The sequence below is a fragment of the Molothrus ater genome, chromosome 15 (assembly GCF_012460135.2).
Source record: "Molothrus ater isolate BHLD 08-10-18 breed brown headed cowbird chromosome 15, BPBGC_Mater_1.1, whole genome shotgun sequence".
NCBI lineage: Eukaryota > Metazoa > Chordata > Aves > Passeriformes > Icteridae > Molothrus > Molothrus ater.
This window is the reverse complement of record NC_050492.2, coordinates 4,686,209-4,706,897: the sequence shown is the minus strand read 5'-3', so window position 1 is coordinate 4,706,897 and position 20,689 is coordinate 4,686,209. Positions and strand designations below refer to the sequence as shown.

At 39.8% G+C, this 20,689-nt stretch overlaps 1 protein-coding gene across 4 annotated transcripts in view; it reads left to right on the top strand.

Annotated features, from left to right (window-relative positions):
* TENM2 (teneurin transmembrane protein 2) overlaps nt 1-20,689 on the top strand; it is a 737,821-nt gene that overhangs the window by 638,172 nt on the left and 78,960 nt on the right. For all 4 annotated transcript variants that reach the window (XM_036391814.2, XM_036391811.2, XM_036391822.2 and 1 more), the window contains 2 exons: nt 13,825-14,019; nt 19,349-19,549. In XM_036391814.2, coding sequence (XP_036247707.1) covers nt 13,825-14,019; nt 19,349-19,549 — 396 coding nt within the window. The remainder of the gene's footprint in view (nt 1-13,824; nt 14,020-19,348; nt 19,550-20,689) is intronic.

Here is a 20,689-nt window from a genome sequence, read left to right as displayed (position 1 = left end):
GACCTAGAGATGCCATTCAGAATAAAGTCCATAAAAACTTTGTCAAAGGCTGAATGTGAGGTGAGAAAAAAATTAAAAAAAAAATAATCCAGGCTATGAACCTTAATGAAAAGTAGAATGATTGTATTTTCCACTTTGATAGAGCAAGAATGCAGGGTAGGTCTGAGAAAAAGTGAGATAGAGAAAAAAAGGTGAATCAAAGAAATAACTACTGGTAAGCATTTTAGATGTTCATAATCATAGCATGTATCATCTTACACTGTACCATTGAAGGAAGAAAAAAAAGTGTGCTCTTCTCTGGAAATGCTGCATTCCTGACTTGTCACCCACACATATCTCACATCCTTTCTTGCAGTTGACAGAATCCAGCATGTTCAGCTTCTCTCTTTGTATCTCTTTCTGGGTGGGTTTGTTTTTGGGGTTTGTGTATTTATGTGTGTATGTGTGCCAACTTCTGTGCGTGCTGCAGCAGCGGCACAGCCCTGGCTTGTCACTCAAATCTTCTCTCCCAGTGGGTGGAAGCATCATTTTGATACTTGAACAGACAAGGCTGCCTTTGGCAGTGTTCCCCACCAGCAGTTCCCACCTCTCTGACTCAGTACCTTAAAGTGCCTTCGTTATAAATTTTCTTCTTGTTTTCCCAGTCTCACATTTTATTAGCAGGCTATTTTCATTTCTTGCTAACTGGTCATGTCCTCAGTTGCCTTCAAGGCTTTCATGTGCAGGGCAGTGATTGCCTGCCTGCCCTTGTTTTTCTTGGTTTTACAGAACTGCATTCCACTCTAAAAAGGAGCTTGTGCCATTAACTCTGGTTAATATTAATTACAGAATAAATAAATAGGCATGCAGCCTATTTTGACAATGACTGACAGGCATTGCTGTCTATCAGCTGCTACCTGGCCTGCATGAAATGAGATAGTAGCTTTGATCCAGTGTCAGGCAGACAAGGAGAGCCAACACAAAATCCATCACTGCAGCTCTTTCTAATTGGCAATTTAAGCAGGAGCCAAGGGTTGAAGGGGTCACAGGCTGAATTCTTTCAGATTGTGAGTGCTCATGGCTCCAGAAGGGGCTCAGGGCAATAGGAGCCATCGTGTCTGGTCTGAGCTTCCTTATCCATCCTCAGGGATCCTCCTGGAGATTGGAAGTAAGAACAGGGGGCTGGATGGAGGGGCTGGGCTCTGGAGTTCTACAGCAGATACCTTGTTAAATTTCTGTTAGAACACAAGGCATTTAACACATAACATTTCACTGCTGCCTAGGAATGTGTACCTGTCCCTCCAGTACAGTGTAGATTGAGCAGGAGGATTAGCAGTGCTCAGACTGCTCCCTTTTCTGCACCAGGCTGGATCTGGTGCTCATACCCTCTGCATTCTTTGTAAGAGAATATTTACTAAGTTGAAATAGCACCCAGGAGCTGCTTGTAGCATTGGGAATACTTGTGTATATAATACTTCAGGTATCTGGGTATATAATTAAGTATTTGAGTATATAATACTTTAAGAATATAAATTTCAACATGCAAAATATTAACTTCACATTGTTCTTAAAGTTTCTACAGCTTCTGCTGATTCCAGCATTGAATTTAGGGTTATAAAGAACTTATCTGCAAAAGATCTTGTCCTGAATCATTTTAAGAGGGGATTCCCCTGTTGTTTAGAAGTACATCCTTCATTCTTTTTGTTATGGTTGGGCCTCTACAGGGAAACAAAAATGCTTTAAATTTTTTAAAGAAATGTATTTAAAGTTGATAAATACACCTAATATTTGCATCTCATGTGGCAATTTATTAGCATGTTTTCTTTATCAAAGTACCAGTAAACATACAGGTGAATTTCTCTATGTGAATTACATTGTCCTTTCAGATATTTCTGAGTTCATGCTGTAGCCTATGAACTTGAAATTATGCATGATTCCTTTTCCCAAAGAGCTTGTAGAATAGTGGTGCAGCTAAGAAGGCAGATTTATTCTGCCGGAGAACATTTTAGACAAAGCTGAAAGGATTAAGAAAAAAAATAATGGGTAATACTGAGGAATTCAGTAATGGAGGAAGAAGAAAATAATTGACAGAAGTCACTGATGCCAGTGATGGACAAACTATCATAGGTGGAAAGTGGACATGTAAGGAATTATAATTCTCTGATTTCAGCAAACACCTGGGTATTTTTGTGTGGTCATTCACTACCCCACCTGGAGAAACTCAGGGACCAAAGAGAGCCACAGGCAGCAGGTACTGTAGCTGAGCTGGAACCAAATTTTATTGGTTTAGTATTATGAGACAGTTTGCTTTGCTTATGTTCAAGATGGAAAGCACATGGAAACACAGTAAAATCTTATTAATGGATTTTTCTTTAACAGCATTATGTAATATTTTCATACTTAATGAAACCTGGGTACATTCATTTGATCTTTCACAGCTGCCTTTGAAGACTGCTGTGTTATCAGTTACTTCTCTTTCTTCCCTTCTTAAACTTGTGCAGCACAAACACATCTACTTGCACCAATATCTTCTGTTTCAATGGAGTTCCAATAAGTAGAATGTTTCAAAAGGTTCTGAGTGCAGCAAGGAAGTGGACATCCATATAAATACATGTAGGACAAAAACCATTGTGCAGCTTAGTTCTGGCAAGCCAAAAAGCTTTTCTTCCTTCCTAATACTTCCATTGGTGGCCAAGAATTTCTCTTCTCCCATTCTGCTCTGCTGAGCTGAATTGTGCTCTCTGTGCTGTATGCCTTGTAATTTGTTTTTGTGCTTAATTGGTTAGCTTATCTAATTGTATTGCAATCTACATTTTGGTTTTATTTTGCTTTGTCTCCCTGGAATTGTACTGGTGTTTGTTTATTTCATTAAGTTCTAAGGGTTCATCCTGGCAGTTGTGTTGGGATCATCTTGGAGTCCTTGTGATGATGGTAAATGTCATTGAAGTGACTATGATTAAGCAGTACTGTAAATCACATTATAGAAATACAGCTGTTGTCAGACATCCTTAGACATTTGCCATCCCTGAATAACAGAAACAGCCCCGAATCACAGCCTCAGATTTCAGCATGCATGACTTTTTTCACACCTACACTATATCTGGATTCAAAACTGTAATTTAGATATTTTCTATATTTAGTTCTTACTTCAGTAAGATTAAATTCAGTTAACTGTCATCCCCCTTCTCTTTCTCAAACAAACAAAAAAATCTCTAATTCAAACGTAGAAAAATGTTTAAATATCTGCAGCTAATGTGGAACTGTGCAGTTAAACATGTTATGATTTAACTTTTCTGGTAAATTTAACAAGGCAAATAATAGTAACTGAAATGAAACCAAACCAGCCTGCGTTTTAAATACCCTGAATGCTGCAGGCTATGGGTGCAGTTCTGCATCTCCTGCACTGCTGTTTAGCCAGAGCTAAGCCACTACCACAGGAGCAATAATTTTTGCACCATTCACTGGCAATGGTGTAAAATTTACCAAAAATATTGGAAGAAATATTTCACCTTTTTTTGTTCCTTTTTCTAGAAGCATGAGTGACTTTGTGCAGTTAGTGCTTTTCAGTTGTGGATCACAGCACTTATGTTTGGAAGGGAATTTCTGGTATTTGATGTTTGTCCTTACTGCTGCTGTTTGTGAGCATCATCTCACTGCTGCTTTTTTCAAGCATCATCTCTTTGACTCCTCACTGACTCTTTCCACTGAGATGGCAACTGAACACTCTGAAATAGTTTAGTTCTGCCTTCCTCCACAGTTTTCCTAGTGATGAAGTTATCAAAACATAGGAATGAATATCTACATGCCTGTCTATGACAGTAGCTGATTTCAACATCTGCTGGTTCCCATCTGTTGGTAGGAAGTAAAACTTGTTTCTCTGCGTGGTCTTGTAGCAACTTCACTGCTTTTATCTAAAGCAGGAATTTCACAGCTCTGATTCTGTGTTACTCACAGAAAAGGAGTTGGTTTGGTTGCTTTGGCTCTTTTCCTTCCTTTTCAAAGGCATAAAATAAGTGGCAAACTGATCAGTCTCATTCTTCTGTGTTAAGTCAGAGCCAGAGCAAGGGAACTTCCATTTCCTTGAATGCATTGATGCATGTGAAAAAGAGATTGAACTGTGCTGCTCTTTAAGGGTGCAGCAGAGAGGCAGGACCTGATGTGGGTTGGCTGCAAATCACCTTTTGCTCTGTGTGGGGAACAGCACTCTTAGCACAGGCAGTGACAGTGCAGACCTTCTGCCAAGGTGGAGAAAGCAACAACCAGGCTGACCAAGAGCTGAATCCAGAGTGTACTGACAGAACAAAGTCCTCAAGACATTTGACCCCTGGCACAGCTAGCTGATTTATCAAGTGTCAGTACACTCAAATGTCCTCCTTTTTCTCCATCTCCAATTTGTAGATTGTTTTATGCCACTATGCCACTTGAAATTCTTTTTTTTTTTATGTGCAGCTGTGCCTTCTCCAGTGAGACAGAACAGTGGTCTCTTTCCCTCCCCTGAAGCACTCCAGTATCTTCATCTAAGATCCTTGTTGGTGGTTAGTGAGATTGTCTAAGCTCATCTTCACAAAAGCAGTAATGGGGCTGCAGTCCTCTCAATTTAGCATTAAAATAGTTCTGAGGTATTTGATATTGGCTTAGTTTTGATTTCCTTATTCTTATGGACTGCATTATTGTTACTGCAAATATTACAGGGGTTAAATAATCAAGCAAAATTTACTTGTACCAACAGAGCAACCTCAAAGAGACTGTTCGAAAAAATTGTTGCATTTCTGGAAATTGGTTCTAGTGTGGGAAGACACATTTGTATTTCTTACATAGATTTTTTTGTAACAGTTGTTAAGCTAAGCAATTATCTAATGGAAACAGGTACTTTGTGCAATGGTAGAGGGGGGAACAGCAAGTGTTTTCTTTTTGATGGATAGGCTCACACTGAAGGCATGAGAAAAAATATGACCTTTGTGATAAATTTGGGCCAAAGCAAGTTTGCTGAGTGTTCAGAAGAATGTAAATATTAATTGTGGAGTTAATGCTGTCCAGTCACTTCTATAAAAATCATCCCATTTTTTTTGTAGAACAGCTTAAGTACTTATTGATTGAGAACTTCTATAACTCCCAAAATGGAGGCATCCCCATATCTCTACAGGTATTTTAAATGAATTGAATTAATCATAGGCTTAAAAGTCTCTAGTGATCTTCGTTAAGTTTCCCGGGTTTAATTAAAACATCTGTGCAGTTTTAATTTATCGATTCATCCAACTCATATGTCATGTTTTTAACACACCCCAGCATGCTCTGCATCATTTTTAACCCGATTTCCACTTAACTAAAGCAATTAAATTCACCCCGGATTAATTAAAGCATCCATACTTTAGTGCTTAAGTCAGCGTGTGCTGCTTTCCCCAAATGGTTTCTGAATGTCAGAGATTTGACACACCTGATGGGTTTTTTGTCCTTCTGGAAATTCTTCTGTGGGTTTTCCCCCTTGCTTGCTAATGTGCATTTTGGCAGAGCTTGGGAGCTCAGTGGGGCTGGTGTTGGGCACCTGAGCTACGGAGGGCAGAGCTTGACTGCTGGGAGAGACTTTGCCTCTTGATGCTGACCTGGTGCCAGCCTGGGCAGGACAGCTCTACTGTTAAACCATTTCAATTAGTTCTGTGTTCTGCACTCCAAGCATTTCATGGAGTAACTGCTGAACCACCTCATGCCAGTGACAGTTGTTCACAGTTGTTTGTTCTCCTGCTTCTGGATGAGTTTCTAGATGATTTCTGCTTGGAAGAGCATATGCTCTTAGAGCAACCTAAAAAAGACTTTGCAGATCTTTCTAATTGTCACTGTTCTTAAGAATGTTTCAGCCTGATGGGAGTTAGTGAATTTAGTGATCTCTGAAGAGTACCAGACTAGTCAAACACCATTCTTCCTGACTGTGCAAATAGCACATTTGTGGGACAAAAAGAGCAGGTGAGAGAACACAGTCCTGGATTCATTCAGTTTCCCATTCCAGAATTATTTTCTTGGGCATGATTTTGCTAGGGTGGAGCAGCTTATCCCAATGCAAGTAGCATAAAATTAGCATAAACTAGTAAAAAGAAACAACATATGAAGTGGTCTTAGAAGTTATTTCAGATTTTCGTATCCCCAAATGAATTTCAGTAAAAGTAATAAGTTTGCAGACAAGTAGTGAAATATGCTGCCAACTGATTGAAATAGGTTTAAACAGAACATATGAAGGGAAGTGTTGTCAAACAAAACCATTGTATTTTCAGACTACAACTAATAGATTTATATGTTTTCTAATTTTTTAGAAATGCTTATGGGCAAATACTTGGTGTAACAAGGGGTATGATAATTAAGGGCAAATATTTGGTGTAATATGGGGTGTATAATAAAAGAAGGGATGTCTCAATACTTTTTTGTTTATAATATTAATGCAAAGTCTGGAGCCAACATTTTGAATCAAGTTGACAGCAATTAATTTTTTTAATAACTGGGCTGATTTTCTAAAATGCAAATGCTTTTGATTCCTTTGGGTATAGTGATTTTGTTGATTTTAGGCCATTTAGATTAAGATTGTTCATACATAAATAGGTATGACTTCATTTTAGGAGAATGGGAACTTGATTGTAGCTTTTGCAGTGAATCTAAAATTATTTGGTGCTTTGGTTGACAGTTGTAGGATTCAACTCTTGCATCAGTAAAACAGATCTTCATCTGCTTACTTATTAATCTAATTTGTCCATTGAAGAGAAATTAATATGTGTAGTCTAAATACTGCATTATGCATCACCAACATAAAGACCAAAAAGAGAAAAATGCCAATAAGTACCGTGTGACTCTGCTCTGATCTATCACGTTAGGAACCAGGCAGCTGTACACAACATTTGTCTTGGCTCTTTCCTCTATTTCTGCTCCAGTTTGGAGCTGACCTGGAGTGCATTTATAGGCTTCAGATTAGACTGTCAAAAACTGGAATCCATCTTCTTTATATGTTGGCAAAATCATGCATAATCTCTCAGCAGTAGCAGCCTAATCTCTGCTAAAAGGAAGTCCAAGTGTGAGGTATTACAGAGTCTGAATTCATTATCCCCTAGAGGAACTGCACCCAGAAGGGTCCCTGGTAGGGCTCAGTGCTAAGAAGTTTGACCTACATCTGTCTTCAATTCAATTCCTGGTGGTCAGTGTAAAAAAAGACAACTTCAGTTTCATTATGCAAGTGTGCTTGCATTATCCACTCCTTTATATAACAAGGAATTTGTGCAATTCCATGTCCAAAGAGCATAGCAAGGCTGCCCAAATCAGTTCAGTGAATTTTTGTGACTGAAATTTACTCCCTCCTCCTAATCAGGAGCACCTACAGATAAAAATAAATATATTTCTTAGGTGTGGCAAAGTTCTGTACAGTTCAACAAGGACTGAACGCATCTTACATTGGAGTATAAGTATTGTCTCTTCAGAATGCTCTTTTTCTGAGTGTGTTTATTTGTTTAGAGGGAAGTAAAGCTGTAATGGCTGAGACCAAAATTCCATTTCATCCAGGATTTCAGTTGTGATGGTGACATACAGCAGATAGCTGAGGGAGAGTAAAAGTTTTATAGTTTTATTTGTCTTGGTTGCTTCTCCATTAAATTCTTCTGGTTCCAGAGGTAGCGTGTGCTGGGACTTTCTACAACAGACCAAGCCTCTTTGTGTTCAGTAGCCTTTGCAGATTTTCATTCCATGAATTTGTTGAAATTCTATGATCAATCACAGAATGTTCTTCTATGAGTTTTAACTTGTCATTTAATCTTGTTAAAATTGTTTGATGGAACAGTCACCAGTGCTCAGGCACTGTTGATAATTCCCAAGTGCTGTTTTAGTTCAGTCTTAAGGTCATACTTGAACACTCAGTCCTGATTTTCCATACTATTTACACGGTGAACAAACAGCCAAGCTCATCTTTTTTGCACTCCAGCTTGGGGTAAGAAAAATGTGGTTTCTGTGCAAGATTGGGGCTTGCAGGCATTATGGATACAACCATTCTGGCCCTTACCCAAATACCATCTCTTGGTGCAGTTTTGTCATGGGCATCTCACCACAAAATTCTGTGATACACACATTAAAAAATTAGATGGGACCAAAAATTATATTCTTCCTCTACCATGTTTTAAAATTTACATTGGAATGAAAAACTGAGCTGCTTGCAAAATAAGAAAAATATAAGGGCATTGCTTTTGACCTGGTCCAGGACAGGCAAGCATTGTAGATGCAAATTCAAAAACCTTTTCAGTCTGCATATATTTGTGCCCAGAGACTCAAATAAGTTTGAAGAGAAATATACCAATTTCTCTATTTTCTGAGGAGGAACTGAAAAAAGTCTGCAGTAGAGAACTGACAGCCTAGATCCTAGTGGTACAGGACTCTCTCTGCACCAGGGTAATGTTTGCTCTACAGCAAGAGAAACCAAGCCAGAGCTCTGCCTTCCCATCCTGTTTGGAGCTTCAAGTAGCAGGGGAAAGCCTCTCAGCCCAGCAGCTGTGTAACTAATCCAAGTTCTTCAACAGCCTGCAAGCGTTTGTCTCCTCAGAGATCCTTTGCTGGTTTCTTGCCATGCCTTAGAAGAACTGCTCTGGTGAGTATGTGTGTGTGGACACTGGAGGGGGTGCAAGGAGTGTGTGCACAGACTGCAGCTGGGACACAAGAGCTGGTGGCTTTTGGTGCCAGACGCTTTGGGCATTATCCCCTGGCCATCTCTGCTCCTCATCTGTGTGTAACAGGCTGTTACCAAATCACCTTTCCTCATGCATCAGGGAATATGAACATTGCTCCAAAATATCCTTTAGAGAGAGAACTTTTAGAGGGATGCTTGGCTTGTCTTTCCTGCTCCATCAGTGTTCTCAAATACGTGCAGGACTCGGGTCTGCAGTGTCTGTTCATCAGCTGAGCCCCGTGTTAAAAATTTAGTCTGATTTTGTTCAAATCCAAGTAAAGGGCATCATCCCATAACAAAAGAACATTAAAGGTTAATAGCTGTTGTGCTCATCCAGACCTCACTCAGGACATATACCTTTGGGCCTAAGTTGCCTGAGTGTCACCATGACTACTCCTGAAGATCTCTGTCCACCTTTTACCAGTGCTGGTGTAAGCTACACAGTCAGTCTCTCCACAGAAATGAGATGGAGCTTGGTTGTTCCTTTACATAAACCACCTTCCTCCACATTGCTTCATCAGACTTTGAGCAATCAGTTCTGTCCTGGACCAGGAGCTGCCCACTTCCCATGGGGAAACACAAAAGTCCTAGATAACAAGAAATCCAGAATATTATTGAGGACTTTGCACATCAGCTGAAGCTGCCAGGATGTAAAATGAAGGTGGACTGGTTTGGGTCTCATCCTGCAGCAATATGATCTAGGAAATAGGCATAGCAGAAATCTGTCTAGGCTACCTGCTCTTGTTCTCTAGAGAAAAGCAGCTTGATTTTCTCTCCTCCTCACACAGGACAGAATATAAACCCATAGCAAAAACAGTCATGAAGAGCTATTCATTACAGCAGTGACAAGCCAGCTTCTTGTAACAACCTAGACCTTCTTGAATTCTTGCTTACATGTTTCTCCTGCAATCTTAGTGACATGGCAGTCTTGGAAATGCTGAAATCTGTCCCAGAATCTGTTGTTTTTCTTATTCTCAAAGTGATATTCCTATAGTTTGCAGAGTAACTCCAGCAGAGGGTTGTAGATTAAACTATGGCTTTAAATTGCAAGTGCCTTAATCTTAACTGTATCCACTTCATCCCTAGGGTTAAGTGACAGATTCTCTTGTTTGTCCAGAGTCAGTTCTGGTGTCACTGGCACTGTGACTGCCCTGGCAAACCCCTGAAGGCAGATTGCTGTTCAACTTACAGACAAGCTGCACAAGGACTGAACAGATCCATGAACCACAGCAAGACCTTTGACCTGATAGATACATGAAGAGAGGAATGAAAAGCTGTGACATGGCTTTCAGCTTTTTTTAAATTCCTGAAGCACCATAGCAAAGTCAGGGAGCGCTGAAAAAACTGCTGTGGGAGCTCTTCAGCCCAAGAGCCAGCACCATCCAGTAACCTTTCTTCTGCAGTGCCAGGCTCTGGTATCCCAGAAGCTGAACCATGCAGATCCAGGTCAAAAGCAGGAGATAAGAATGGTTTCCCCACAGACAAGTTCCAAATAGAAGATACCCATCACCTTTAACTGGACTGCAGTTACCCATTGCTTAATGAGACTTGGGGACAAAGCAAGCAGAGAAGTGATCTTACAGCAGGTGTCTGGCACAGAATTACGGGTCCAGACCACTCTAGCTAGGTCTAGACTGGTCATAGTTGAGTAGCTTGGATGTTTTTGTTGTTTTGGTTTTCTCTTTTATTTATTTTTAAAATGGGTTATTTCTGCTCAGTCCCTCTTCCAAGGTAGTGTGCTGTTTAAATAGAGTTATTGTCTTTATTTGAGTTTTCATGCTTGAGGAGAGGTTTGCAGAATAGAAGTCCTTTCAGGAGTTGATTCACATGTTGGTCTGTAAAACAGGAAAACAAGAAGAGCTGTTCCTCACTTGTATCCAGCTTGTGAGTCAGCTTTAAGTTTTTGTCCTTATAACTACTTGAACAAATGTGGTTTCTCCAAAGAAACTGCCTATTACTTATTAGATTGTCCAAAGAAACTGCCCACAGATTTATTAATCCTTCCTGGGACCTGTTCTTTCCATCAGCTTTATCACAGTGTGGTGAGGAGCTGGGTGGGCTCAGCAAGTGTGTCCAGTGCAGTTGGGGAATCCACACTGAGAAACCATCAGCAGTGACAGCTCTGAGTCTCTGCAGTGCCATGGAAACATGGAGAGGATTCACATCCAGCAATATTTACTTCCTTCTGTGTGGACTTCACCAAAGGGACTGCAGGCTTAACCACCACATACAGGAGCCTTGTCCTAGAGAGAGAGATTTTTTTTGTGTTCAAGTGAGTTCCAATTAAAAGACCAGGGTCTGTACAGTGTTTCAGGGTGTGCAAGATGACACCAAGAAACTCGACACTCATGATCACTCCAGAGCTTCAGGACAGGCTGCCTTCTGATCACTTGTCCAAAATCCTCTACACCGTGCAAAGAGAGCAGGACAGAAATTATTACCTTCCTTATACTGATTTGAGAAAATGTATCAATGTCAGCCCGAAACAAGCCTTTGAATTGCAGTGAAATGGAGAGTTATGGACAAAGGAATTGTGCCTCCAGATCTTCATAGCCAAAAAGGGGAGTTGGTGCCAGGTTGATCCCTTTGCTTCTGGCTCACCTGGTGACTTGCAGGAGGTGCACACCTGATCAGGGAAAGGCTGTGCTGGGAGCTGAGCCAGGCTCCTCAGGGGAGCATGCAGCCAGAAGGAATAGTCATACAGCATTCAAGTTGCTGTTAGTTCAGTGTGTGGTATATCATGCAAAGGTGTTTGATGCTGAGGTGCAAAAAGATGTCCTGGGGTGCAGTGTGGGGACAATTTGTCTGTGTGGTGTTTCAGTACAGCTGGCTGAGTAAACTTAGCTCAGAAACCAGCAGAAATTTATCAACTTTTTCACTGAACTCAGTAAAGCACGTGTGAACGTAGATCACATCTGAAATGAAAATGTTGCTTGTTGCAGCAGACCTCTCTGTCATTAGGGTAGAGATGAGCCGAGACACAGACTCTCATTTAACAACATGAAAAGGGTCCCAGTTTATTCTCCTGTACAGTTCAGCCATCCTGACTCTGACCCCAGCAAGCTCCTACTCTTGGCTCCTCTGCCAGCCCCTGACTGCTGGCTGTTCCTGCTGGAATGTGACTGCAAGTGTTTCCTTGCTCCCTCTGCCCACAGAGGCTCAACTGGGACTGCAGGCTCCAGCAGCATCTCTAACTCCATCAGACCCAGACAGGTCTTCTGCAGCAGCACCTCTCTTCCTTGTTTCGTTCTTCTTTGTGACTCTCTGGATCTTTCCTTCTTCCTCAGGGCTCCTCTACCTCCACAAGGTGCTCTACCCCCAGGCTCTCCCTGACCAGCCAGCCCACCCCTTCTATCACACTTAGCTTTATTAGTCACAGCTGTGACCCATTAAGGGCAAGGCTGTTCTTCTTCTCTGGTAATTAGTACAGCTGTGAATTACCAGGGGTGAGGTCAGTTGTAATCCCTTCTGCTACACCTAGAGTTGCTGATGGAAATTGTATTTTATTCAAATTTCTGTTCATTTTTGCATAAAAAAGCATCTGGACAAAACTTACAGTAAGAGAGAACACCAGGAATGAAGTAGAATGAAGTCCTGTTGCTACCAAAGGTTGGATAATATGGATCTAAGACATAGGAGCAGCAGCAAACCCCAAACTTCAGCATACTGACTTTGAAATTGTTCTATTGTAGAAGAAAAATAGGCCAAAAAACATTATACATATTATATGACATGCAGCCCATTAATCTGTAGTTTTATTTGAAATAATTCTCAGCACTCTAAATTTTAGTTAACATTTCAGGTTAGAAATCTGAATTTTGTTTTTTCTGATCAATTTTTTCACCTATCAAATAAGAAAATTCACCAAAAAATCTGTCCTGAAATGTGTTTTTGCAGCAGATCAATGGGACAGCTAAGATTAATAAGGATTGCAGGGCTGAACAATGGAGAAGTTGAATAACTGGACCATTGCACATTTCTTTGTAGGAAATCAATTACTTGGGTTCTTCTTGATCATTGGGGTTAAAGGGATAATAGAAGCCAAGAAGGCATTAGGACCTTTTAATGATTAATAGTAGCTTTTGAGTATATTTTTGGCACTGTAACACCGGGTGTTCATTTCTAATTACTTTGAAGAGGGAAAAGACAGGGAAATACTTTTCTGTCTTTATCAAACTGCATCAGAGAGAAGAGCACAAAAGTGCTCCAAGCTTTTCTTAAAGACTCACTTCATTACTCCCATTTTCTGTTATTTCTCTGGGGTTTTTTCCATTTCTCTGGCTAGTGACCACACAGCCAGTCTTTGACAGGCCCAGAAGTTCACAGATTGCCATGTTCCCAAGGGAGACATGAGGACACAGGAGTGAATATGACTTAGGGAAACATTTATGTGCACCTGGGCTTTAATTAACCACTTGTTTCTTTCCATTGCTCTGCATATGTACAACATCTGATTCCTGGCACCCAAGACCTACTGACTACTTTTATTATTCATAGCTTCACTTTATTTGCATAAATGAATATTTGCTGAGAACGTCTTACCCCCTTAATAACACAGTAGTGAGGGGTAAGGGTTAATGGTGCTTTCTTGCCAGTACACACAGGGTAAAAGCTGTCACTGGGATTCAGGGAAACCAGGCTCAGCAGGGACAGTGGTGCCAAGGTGCATTTGTAGTAGCTGAAAGCTTGTGTCATTCTTGTGTTCAAGGTTCTTACTGAAAAGCAAAGGGTCTAAAGGAGTTTGGGGACATTACATTTAAGAAGTGTTATGGTAAAAGAAAGATGCCATATAATAAGCTGTTGTGGGGACTGAATGTTTTGTGTTCTATCTGTGAAAATTGGATGTTACCTAGAGAAACAAAACAGAGTAATGTCAAACTCAAATCTGTTCACATTACCCCATTAGTTATCCCAAACATTATCAGCATTCTCCAAAGAATAGGGGTTGTATTCTCAGAATGCCCAGCACATATGTGCTTTATTAAATAGCAATCAAATGATTTGTTTGGAAATGAAGACTGAGCCACCACGAATTATCTCAGATTTTTTTTTCCCCAGTAACTGAACATATTTGAGTGTGTGTGGTAGTGAATTTTTAGTGCACTTTTACATGACTACATGCATGACCCTGTGCGTTGTTTTCCTTCCCTTCCGTTTTCCAGCTGCCTGCCCCGTTCTGTGCAGTGGCAATGGTCAGTACTCCAAAGGCACCTGCTTGTGCTACAGTGGCTGGAAGGGTCCAGAGTGTGATGTGCCCATCAGCCAGTGCATTGACCCCTCATGTGGAGGTCATGGCTCCTGCATCGAGGGCAACTGCGTCTGTTCTGTGGGCTATAAAGGAGAAAACTGTGAGGAAGGTAGGATATTTATTTTCTCTGTTGTTAGTTTGTTTTCTGGGTTTGGGAGCTATTTAATGGCTAGGAAAAAAGGAAAGAATGGAATAAAAATCTCAGCATAAAACTGCTGTAGCAGGTAAAAGAGGGTAAAAACATAGTCCACCACAATTTTACTGATTTATCAGAGTTCAGACCAAACTTCAGGCCTTCTGCATACATTGCTTTGCAGTGTTAAGAGTGTCTGCCAAAAGTAAACCTGAATAATTCCTTTGTTGAAGAGCAAAGAAAAATCTTTTCTTATGGACTATGTTTACCGAACAATTTAGATGTGAAATGCAGAGGAAAAAGGAGCAGGGGTAGACAAAATTGTATAGCTTCAACTTCACACAAAGCACATATCAATCACTATTAAGACAGAAACTGATGAAAAATATTAAAAATATTTGAAAGACTTGGATATCCATGCTACTTACAGACTTAATGAGGGGCAAATTGCTCCTGTTGGCTGCAATCATATGGGATTAAGGAAAGGTAGATGGCACACACGAGCAATAACTGTCCTTAAAATGCAGAAAAGCTTTTCAGATTCAAAGCGTCCAATTCCTTGAGTATGTAGAATGAACAAATTTTTTAAAATAGCCCATGCAGAATGTGGTCATAGATTAAGCTCAATAATGGCTGTTTTCTGTTAGAATGCACAATGTAAATTGGACTGCTTTTCTTTTTGAAATATATTACTGTGCTCCAGGGTTTATTAATCCTCCAAAGAGAGAAGCAGATTGAGTACTGAAGTGGTAGGGCTGGGATGTCATGGTGTTAGGGCTGAGGAGTCTCTCTGGATTATTCTGAATTGGTTGCAGAGCTGTATTGATACTGTGTGTATTAATTTTCATTTTACTCTATAGTAAACAGCTGTCTCTCCCATCAGAAAAGAAAGGGAAGAAAACTCTGGGTAAAGAAACCACTAAGGGTTTTATTGTCATCACCTTTAGGACAGTCATCACCTTTAGATCTGGTGTTAGTCTGAGTGAACTTGTGGTAACAGGAAAAAAACAAAGAAACCAAGGATCCTCACTGGTGAGACTGCAATTGTTTGTTCAGTTCATTCCTGTCACCTTCTTCCACTAAACCCTCTCAACACTGGTTGTTAGAGCTTTTCTCCAGAATTCAGTTGAAGCCAAGAGTTTTTACATTGTTTTTAATGGATTATGTTTTAAACTAAATCCAGAAAATGCTGTAATATCTTTTTTTTTCCCCTTAGAATTTGTAGTTCTCAGTTCAACCTGAGTGCGTGATATTAGGAGATTTTCAAAAATTATCTCAAATGCCTTGCTTTAACTATCATTCTCATGAAAATCAAAGTGAAAAAGGCTGTCTTTAACATGCTCTACAGCACCCAATCTGTTCCCCAGGACTGCAGAACCTCTCTTTCTGGGAATAAATGCAATTGTTTGCTTGGTCTCATTAAGTTTTATACATTTCATTGTATTTTCTGTTGTTGTATAAATGCTTGTGTTATTAGAGAGATTATGGTAGATAGCCTACAATGATCTTTGTTTCATTTAATTCAGGAAATTTTACCTTGCAAGCCATTCCTCCCTCACTTTTATTGTAATTTCCAGGTACTTGCATGGAATTCTCTCTCTGCTTTCAGTTCTCTAGAATTGCTGTAGTCTGTCTGGGCCATGGATCCCCATGGATCTATCTGCCTTGGATCCCCAAACTTCTGTGAGAGAAACAGGCTCCTGTAGTGCTTAATCCATTTTATCCTCAGGTGAATGTTTGGAATGGTGAAGCAGAGACATCAGCAGCTCCAGAGAAGTTTCTAGAAAAAGCCAGTGCAGGCCTTTTTGCAAAGGTATTGGGTTAACTCCAGCCAAAATTGGGAGCACAACAAATCTGTCAGTCAACAGAGCTTTTTGGGAGGTGAATGGCTGTGTGAGATGAAAGGACATACATTATTTAATCAACACTGTGCTTGGAAGGAAATGTTTCTTCCTAAAAAGATAAATGAATTACAAAGGTAGGAGGTATTGATTACAAACTTGGAAGGGGCGAATAACATGACAAGAAAGGTTAAAGCAACCTTTTGCATATATGATTGGGCAATAAATAAGTCAATGAATTAATTTGCAAATAAATAAAAATCAACCACCATGTTTGTACTCTAAAATTCCATTTCTTTTGTACGTATTTCTCGCATCAATTCGAGTGCTATGGGAGAAAGGGTACACTGTGAAGTCGTGTCTGTCTAATTCATCATCTAGTCTTACTTAAAGTTTTTGCATTAATAGAAATTTTACACTTTTAATGGTAGAATGATAGAAATAATATTTCTGTATTTCTATATAATATATGAAATCTCCTCTATTGATTTGAACTTCCAAAAGGAATGGCAAAGGTTGATTCATTTGCCATTTTCCAACTAGGATATTGAATTAGAATAAGTGGGTCAGCGGTTTTGTTTTTTTTTTCCTTCCCAATAGCTTTTTATTTCTGATATTCATCATGGTTATATTGTTCAAACAATTTACCTGAAATGAAAGTGACACCAAAATCAATATTTTTGATGCACAATTTTTGCAGCATAAACACTGTTTTTCTATTAACAAATTTGCACAGAAGATGAAGTGGGGTATTTGTCAGGCTTCATTCAGTCTACTTTAGGGGGGACACAAGTGAAATTGCCAAATTAGGTTAAGTTAGGGTGGTTTTCTTGTCACTTTCCTGGTCGAGTCATTTTTCAATGACATTTAACTTCATAAGTGTAATTCATGGCTCTTTGGGGACTTCATGGTACATATTGTTTGAAAAACTCCTTGACCTCCTTTTTGTCCTTAAGGATATAAATTGCTTTCAGTACCTTTTTTTGTCAAATCTACAGAGGGCCCAATACTAAATGAGCTCTAATGATCTGAGCTGCCAGGGGGCTGAGAGTTCCAAGCCTAACATACATGCTAAGGTGCATTCTCCTTTGTTTAAACACCAAAGAGGGTCCGTGGATAAATCCTGATTAAATACCATTGTAAACCCTGCTACACCTCAGGGCCAGAACCTCTGCAACACAAGCCAGTGCAGTTCTGTTGCAGGTAATCACATTATGCTAATTTCAGCAGCGAGGATCTGGCCTGAGATGATAACTCTGAGTATGTATTAAAATAGAACAAGATTGGAGCTCAGAGTAAAAACTCTGCTCAGTTTAAACTTTGAAAGCTGCTACTTACCCAGATGATAGAACAAAACAGCTGTAAAGCACATTTGTCTGGAACAAAGGACAAAGGTGTTTAGTGTGTTATCCTGTAAAACAAGGGAAATTGGGGGCTTAGGGCATTGATAGGCTCATTCTGTAGAAATAAATCAAAGTTGCATGAGCACTGTAATTCAGGATAGAGGGAAGACAGTTAATTTATGTAGCAGAAGGTGGTGTTTTTCATATGCTCCACATTCCTTTCATTAGTGCTTTCATTTGAGAAGGAAGATGATACATTCCTGACAAGGAGAGTACATTATGAGTTATCATTATCTCCTAAAGTTAGCTGTCCTATAACGATGTTATACATGTACTACCCTTCTACATTTTCTGTTAAAATATATATCCTAAAAAAACCCAGAACAGACCAAATGTAGAAGGAAAGTAACCTTCATCTTTAAAGTAGATTGACCTAAGTTTTTGTGTACTTTACTTCTTTATTCAATCAGACTGTTTCATCACAGCTCTGTGTCCATTGAGTTCAACAGCAGTTGTACAAAAGATGCATTGTAAACTTCAGACAGGTTAAAATTGGCTAAGCACAAAGAAGGAGTAACAATAGAGGACAAGCACTCTGTGTAATTTAAAAGAGTTTATGAATTTATCAACTTTGAGGTGAACCATAAGCCAATCTTGGTTTACCTATAAATATGAAATTGCATTATATTTTCATGTCCAATTGACTCGGCTTTAAATCTGAAAGTAAAAAGGAAAAGCAAACCCAAAATGATAGCCAATGTCATCATTAAAATGAAAATCTTGTAAGAAATTTTACAGTCATTTCTTCCTGTACTACTGTATTCTGAATTCTATACTATTGTATCTCGATAACTCCTTTTATTGTATCTCTAAATGCACCTGCCTCAATCCTCTGCTTGTATCTAATCTATATGCTTGCTTTAAATGTTCTACAACCAAATAAAATAGTTTGACAGGGTTCTATGTTTTTAGAAAAGTTGAGATTTGAAAGATCAAGTATTGTTCACATCAGGTGGAGTGAAAATGTCTCTGCCTTAATATGGAAGGATCAGTTTGGAAAAGATGAGAGATAAATCACTTTCATTATAAACTCAGATCTTCCTGGAGCAGCGAGAGAGCATGCAAATCATTCTTGGTCCTGCTGTTGTGAGCTAATATATACCAGTCATGAGATGAATTTAAGTTATTTAAGACATGAATTTGACCTTGACCTTCAATTCCACAGCAAAAGGTACTTGGTAAAGCCTCCATGTGGGTATTGGCAGTAAAGCACAGTATTCTTATACAGATTCATTATATAAGATAAAAATTTGGAAACTCAAAATGTTACTGATAAAGTTCATTTGAAAGACAGCTTGTAACATTCCTTTATAGGACTGAAATAGCAACTGAAATTCCATTGCATCATTTTCCATCATAACTATTTTCATATTGTTGTTTCTGGATTGAATTCCATATCTATATCTGGTTTTGCTTCTTTAAGAGAAACAATCTCCTGGTTTAGAATATGTGTTGAAGTAACAAGGGCTCTCAGTTTCACAGCTCAGCTACTAATGGACCATGGATCAGACATTCAGAAGTGCCTGAATGATTAAGAGTCTAAATGAAGCTGAAAGCCACTGACATTCTGACTTCTGTGTACTTGAAGAGGCTGTCCTAATGTTCAAACAGTGCTCTAATGTTTTAATAGTAATAATAGCATTTTTTATAAAGATCCTCCAAATAAAAAATTCTTTAAAACTGCAAATTATTTTGTACTTGAAATACAGTATATGAGTCATTGGAACTTCAATGTGTTTCAGAAGAAATGTCTCCAGGTTTACGTGTGGAACTCTTGACTATATATATTTATATTTAAGTGCTATTTTTAAGTCTTTATGCTTCTCCAGCACAGCATTCCTGCAGTAAACTGTCATTGCACAGTCAAACCCTGTTTGATTTATTTAATATAAAATGTAAATTACTCACTTTCCCATTCTCAGACCAGGTATTAATATGACTTGGACAGCTCCCTCAGTTTGCTCTATTTATCACCCTGTCCAGACTTTCCAGAGCACATTTTCCAAACACCCCCTGGTGTGAAGTGACCCTTCTGCACACGTTTTTTGTTTTCCCCTGCAGTGGACTGCCTGGACCCGACGTGCTCCAACCACGGGGTGTGTGTGAACGGGGAGTGCCTGTGCAGCCCGGGCTGGGGCGGCGCGAGCTGCGAGCTGCCGCGCGCGCAGTGCCCCGAGCAGTGCAGCGGCCACGGCTCCTACCTGCCCGACACGGGGCTCTGCACCTGTGACCCCAACTGGATGGGCCCCGACTGCTCCGTTGGTAAGATCTCACTCTGGCACCGCCAATGGCACAGGAACAGCAGGGAGGCAGTACTGCAGAAAGAGCAAAGAGGGCTTTATTCGAGAGAACCGTGCGGTTTTTATAGAGTGATGCAATGCATTCTATTTGATTGGCTAGTTAACAAAAACACCTTCCTCATACACCCTCCTTGAGAAGAACAGAAAGACAAAGTAGAAAAACACCACCTGCAGATTGTTTATACTTAACAAGTTACCACATCCTTACAACTCCCTAAAATTTCTCACAAGCTGCTGTGAGAAACGCTTGCCGTTCCTCTCTCTCTGTCCCTTGGCCATTTCCTCTCCCTCTGTCTCTTGGCCATTTCTCTCTCTCTGTCCCTTGGCCATTTCCTCTCCCTCTGTCCCTTGGCCATTTCCTCTCTCTCTGTCCCATGGCCATTTCCTCTCCCTCTGTCCCTTGGCCGTTCCTCTCTCTCTGTCCCTTGGCCCTTTCTCTCTCTCTGTCCCTTGGCATCCACAGTAAGACAGAGGTTTTTTTCCCCTAATTTTGCAATCATGTTGCTGTTTTGTTCAAAGGTTAATACCTATGGTGAGTTTGAAATGCAGTAATAATCGAGAAAGTTGTCTTTGTTACATGATTGGGCTTGTTTCATTTTGTTGGGAAAAACTGTGAATGTACTTCTATATATATTTTCATGACATTCTTAATTTGGTTAGGCGTTTGTGTTTTGTTCTAACACTGATTCTCTTTTAGACTGAAAAAGTTACATAAGTGTACTTCTGTTTCATGGCTGTAAATGAAAATGTCCCAATGTTTCTATTTCTGGGGAAAAGAATACAGGGAATTTTGCTTTTACATTTTCCGTTGAACCTTGAGATGGTGCTGTAGGTCAAAACCAAGTGTCTCAAAACACTGGAGACAAATGGAGACAAATATTTACATTTTTCACAGTAATTCAGTTATTTCCTAAGGTTAATCAGCTGGAATACCCTACCAGTGACATGAATATCAAGATGTGTTTTCTGCTTTATGGATAGGCAGTCAGAAAAATTCAAGAATGAGAGTTTTGCTGCCACTTTCTTTGGTGATGCATAGGGCAAAAGACCCTTCTGCTTATCTGAAACTTCAGCTGGCAGAGAGCAGTAGAATTTTTGGAGT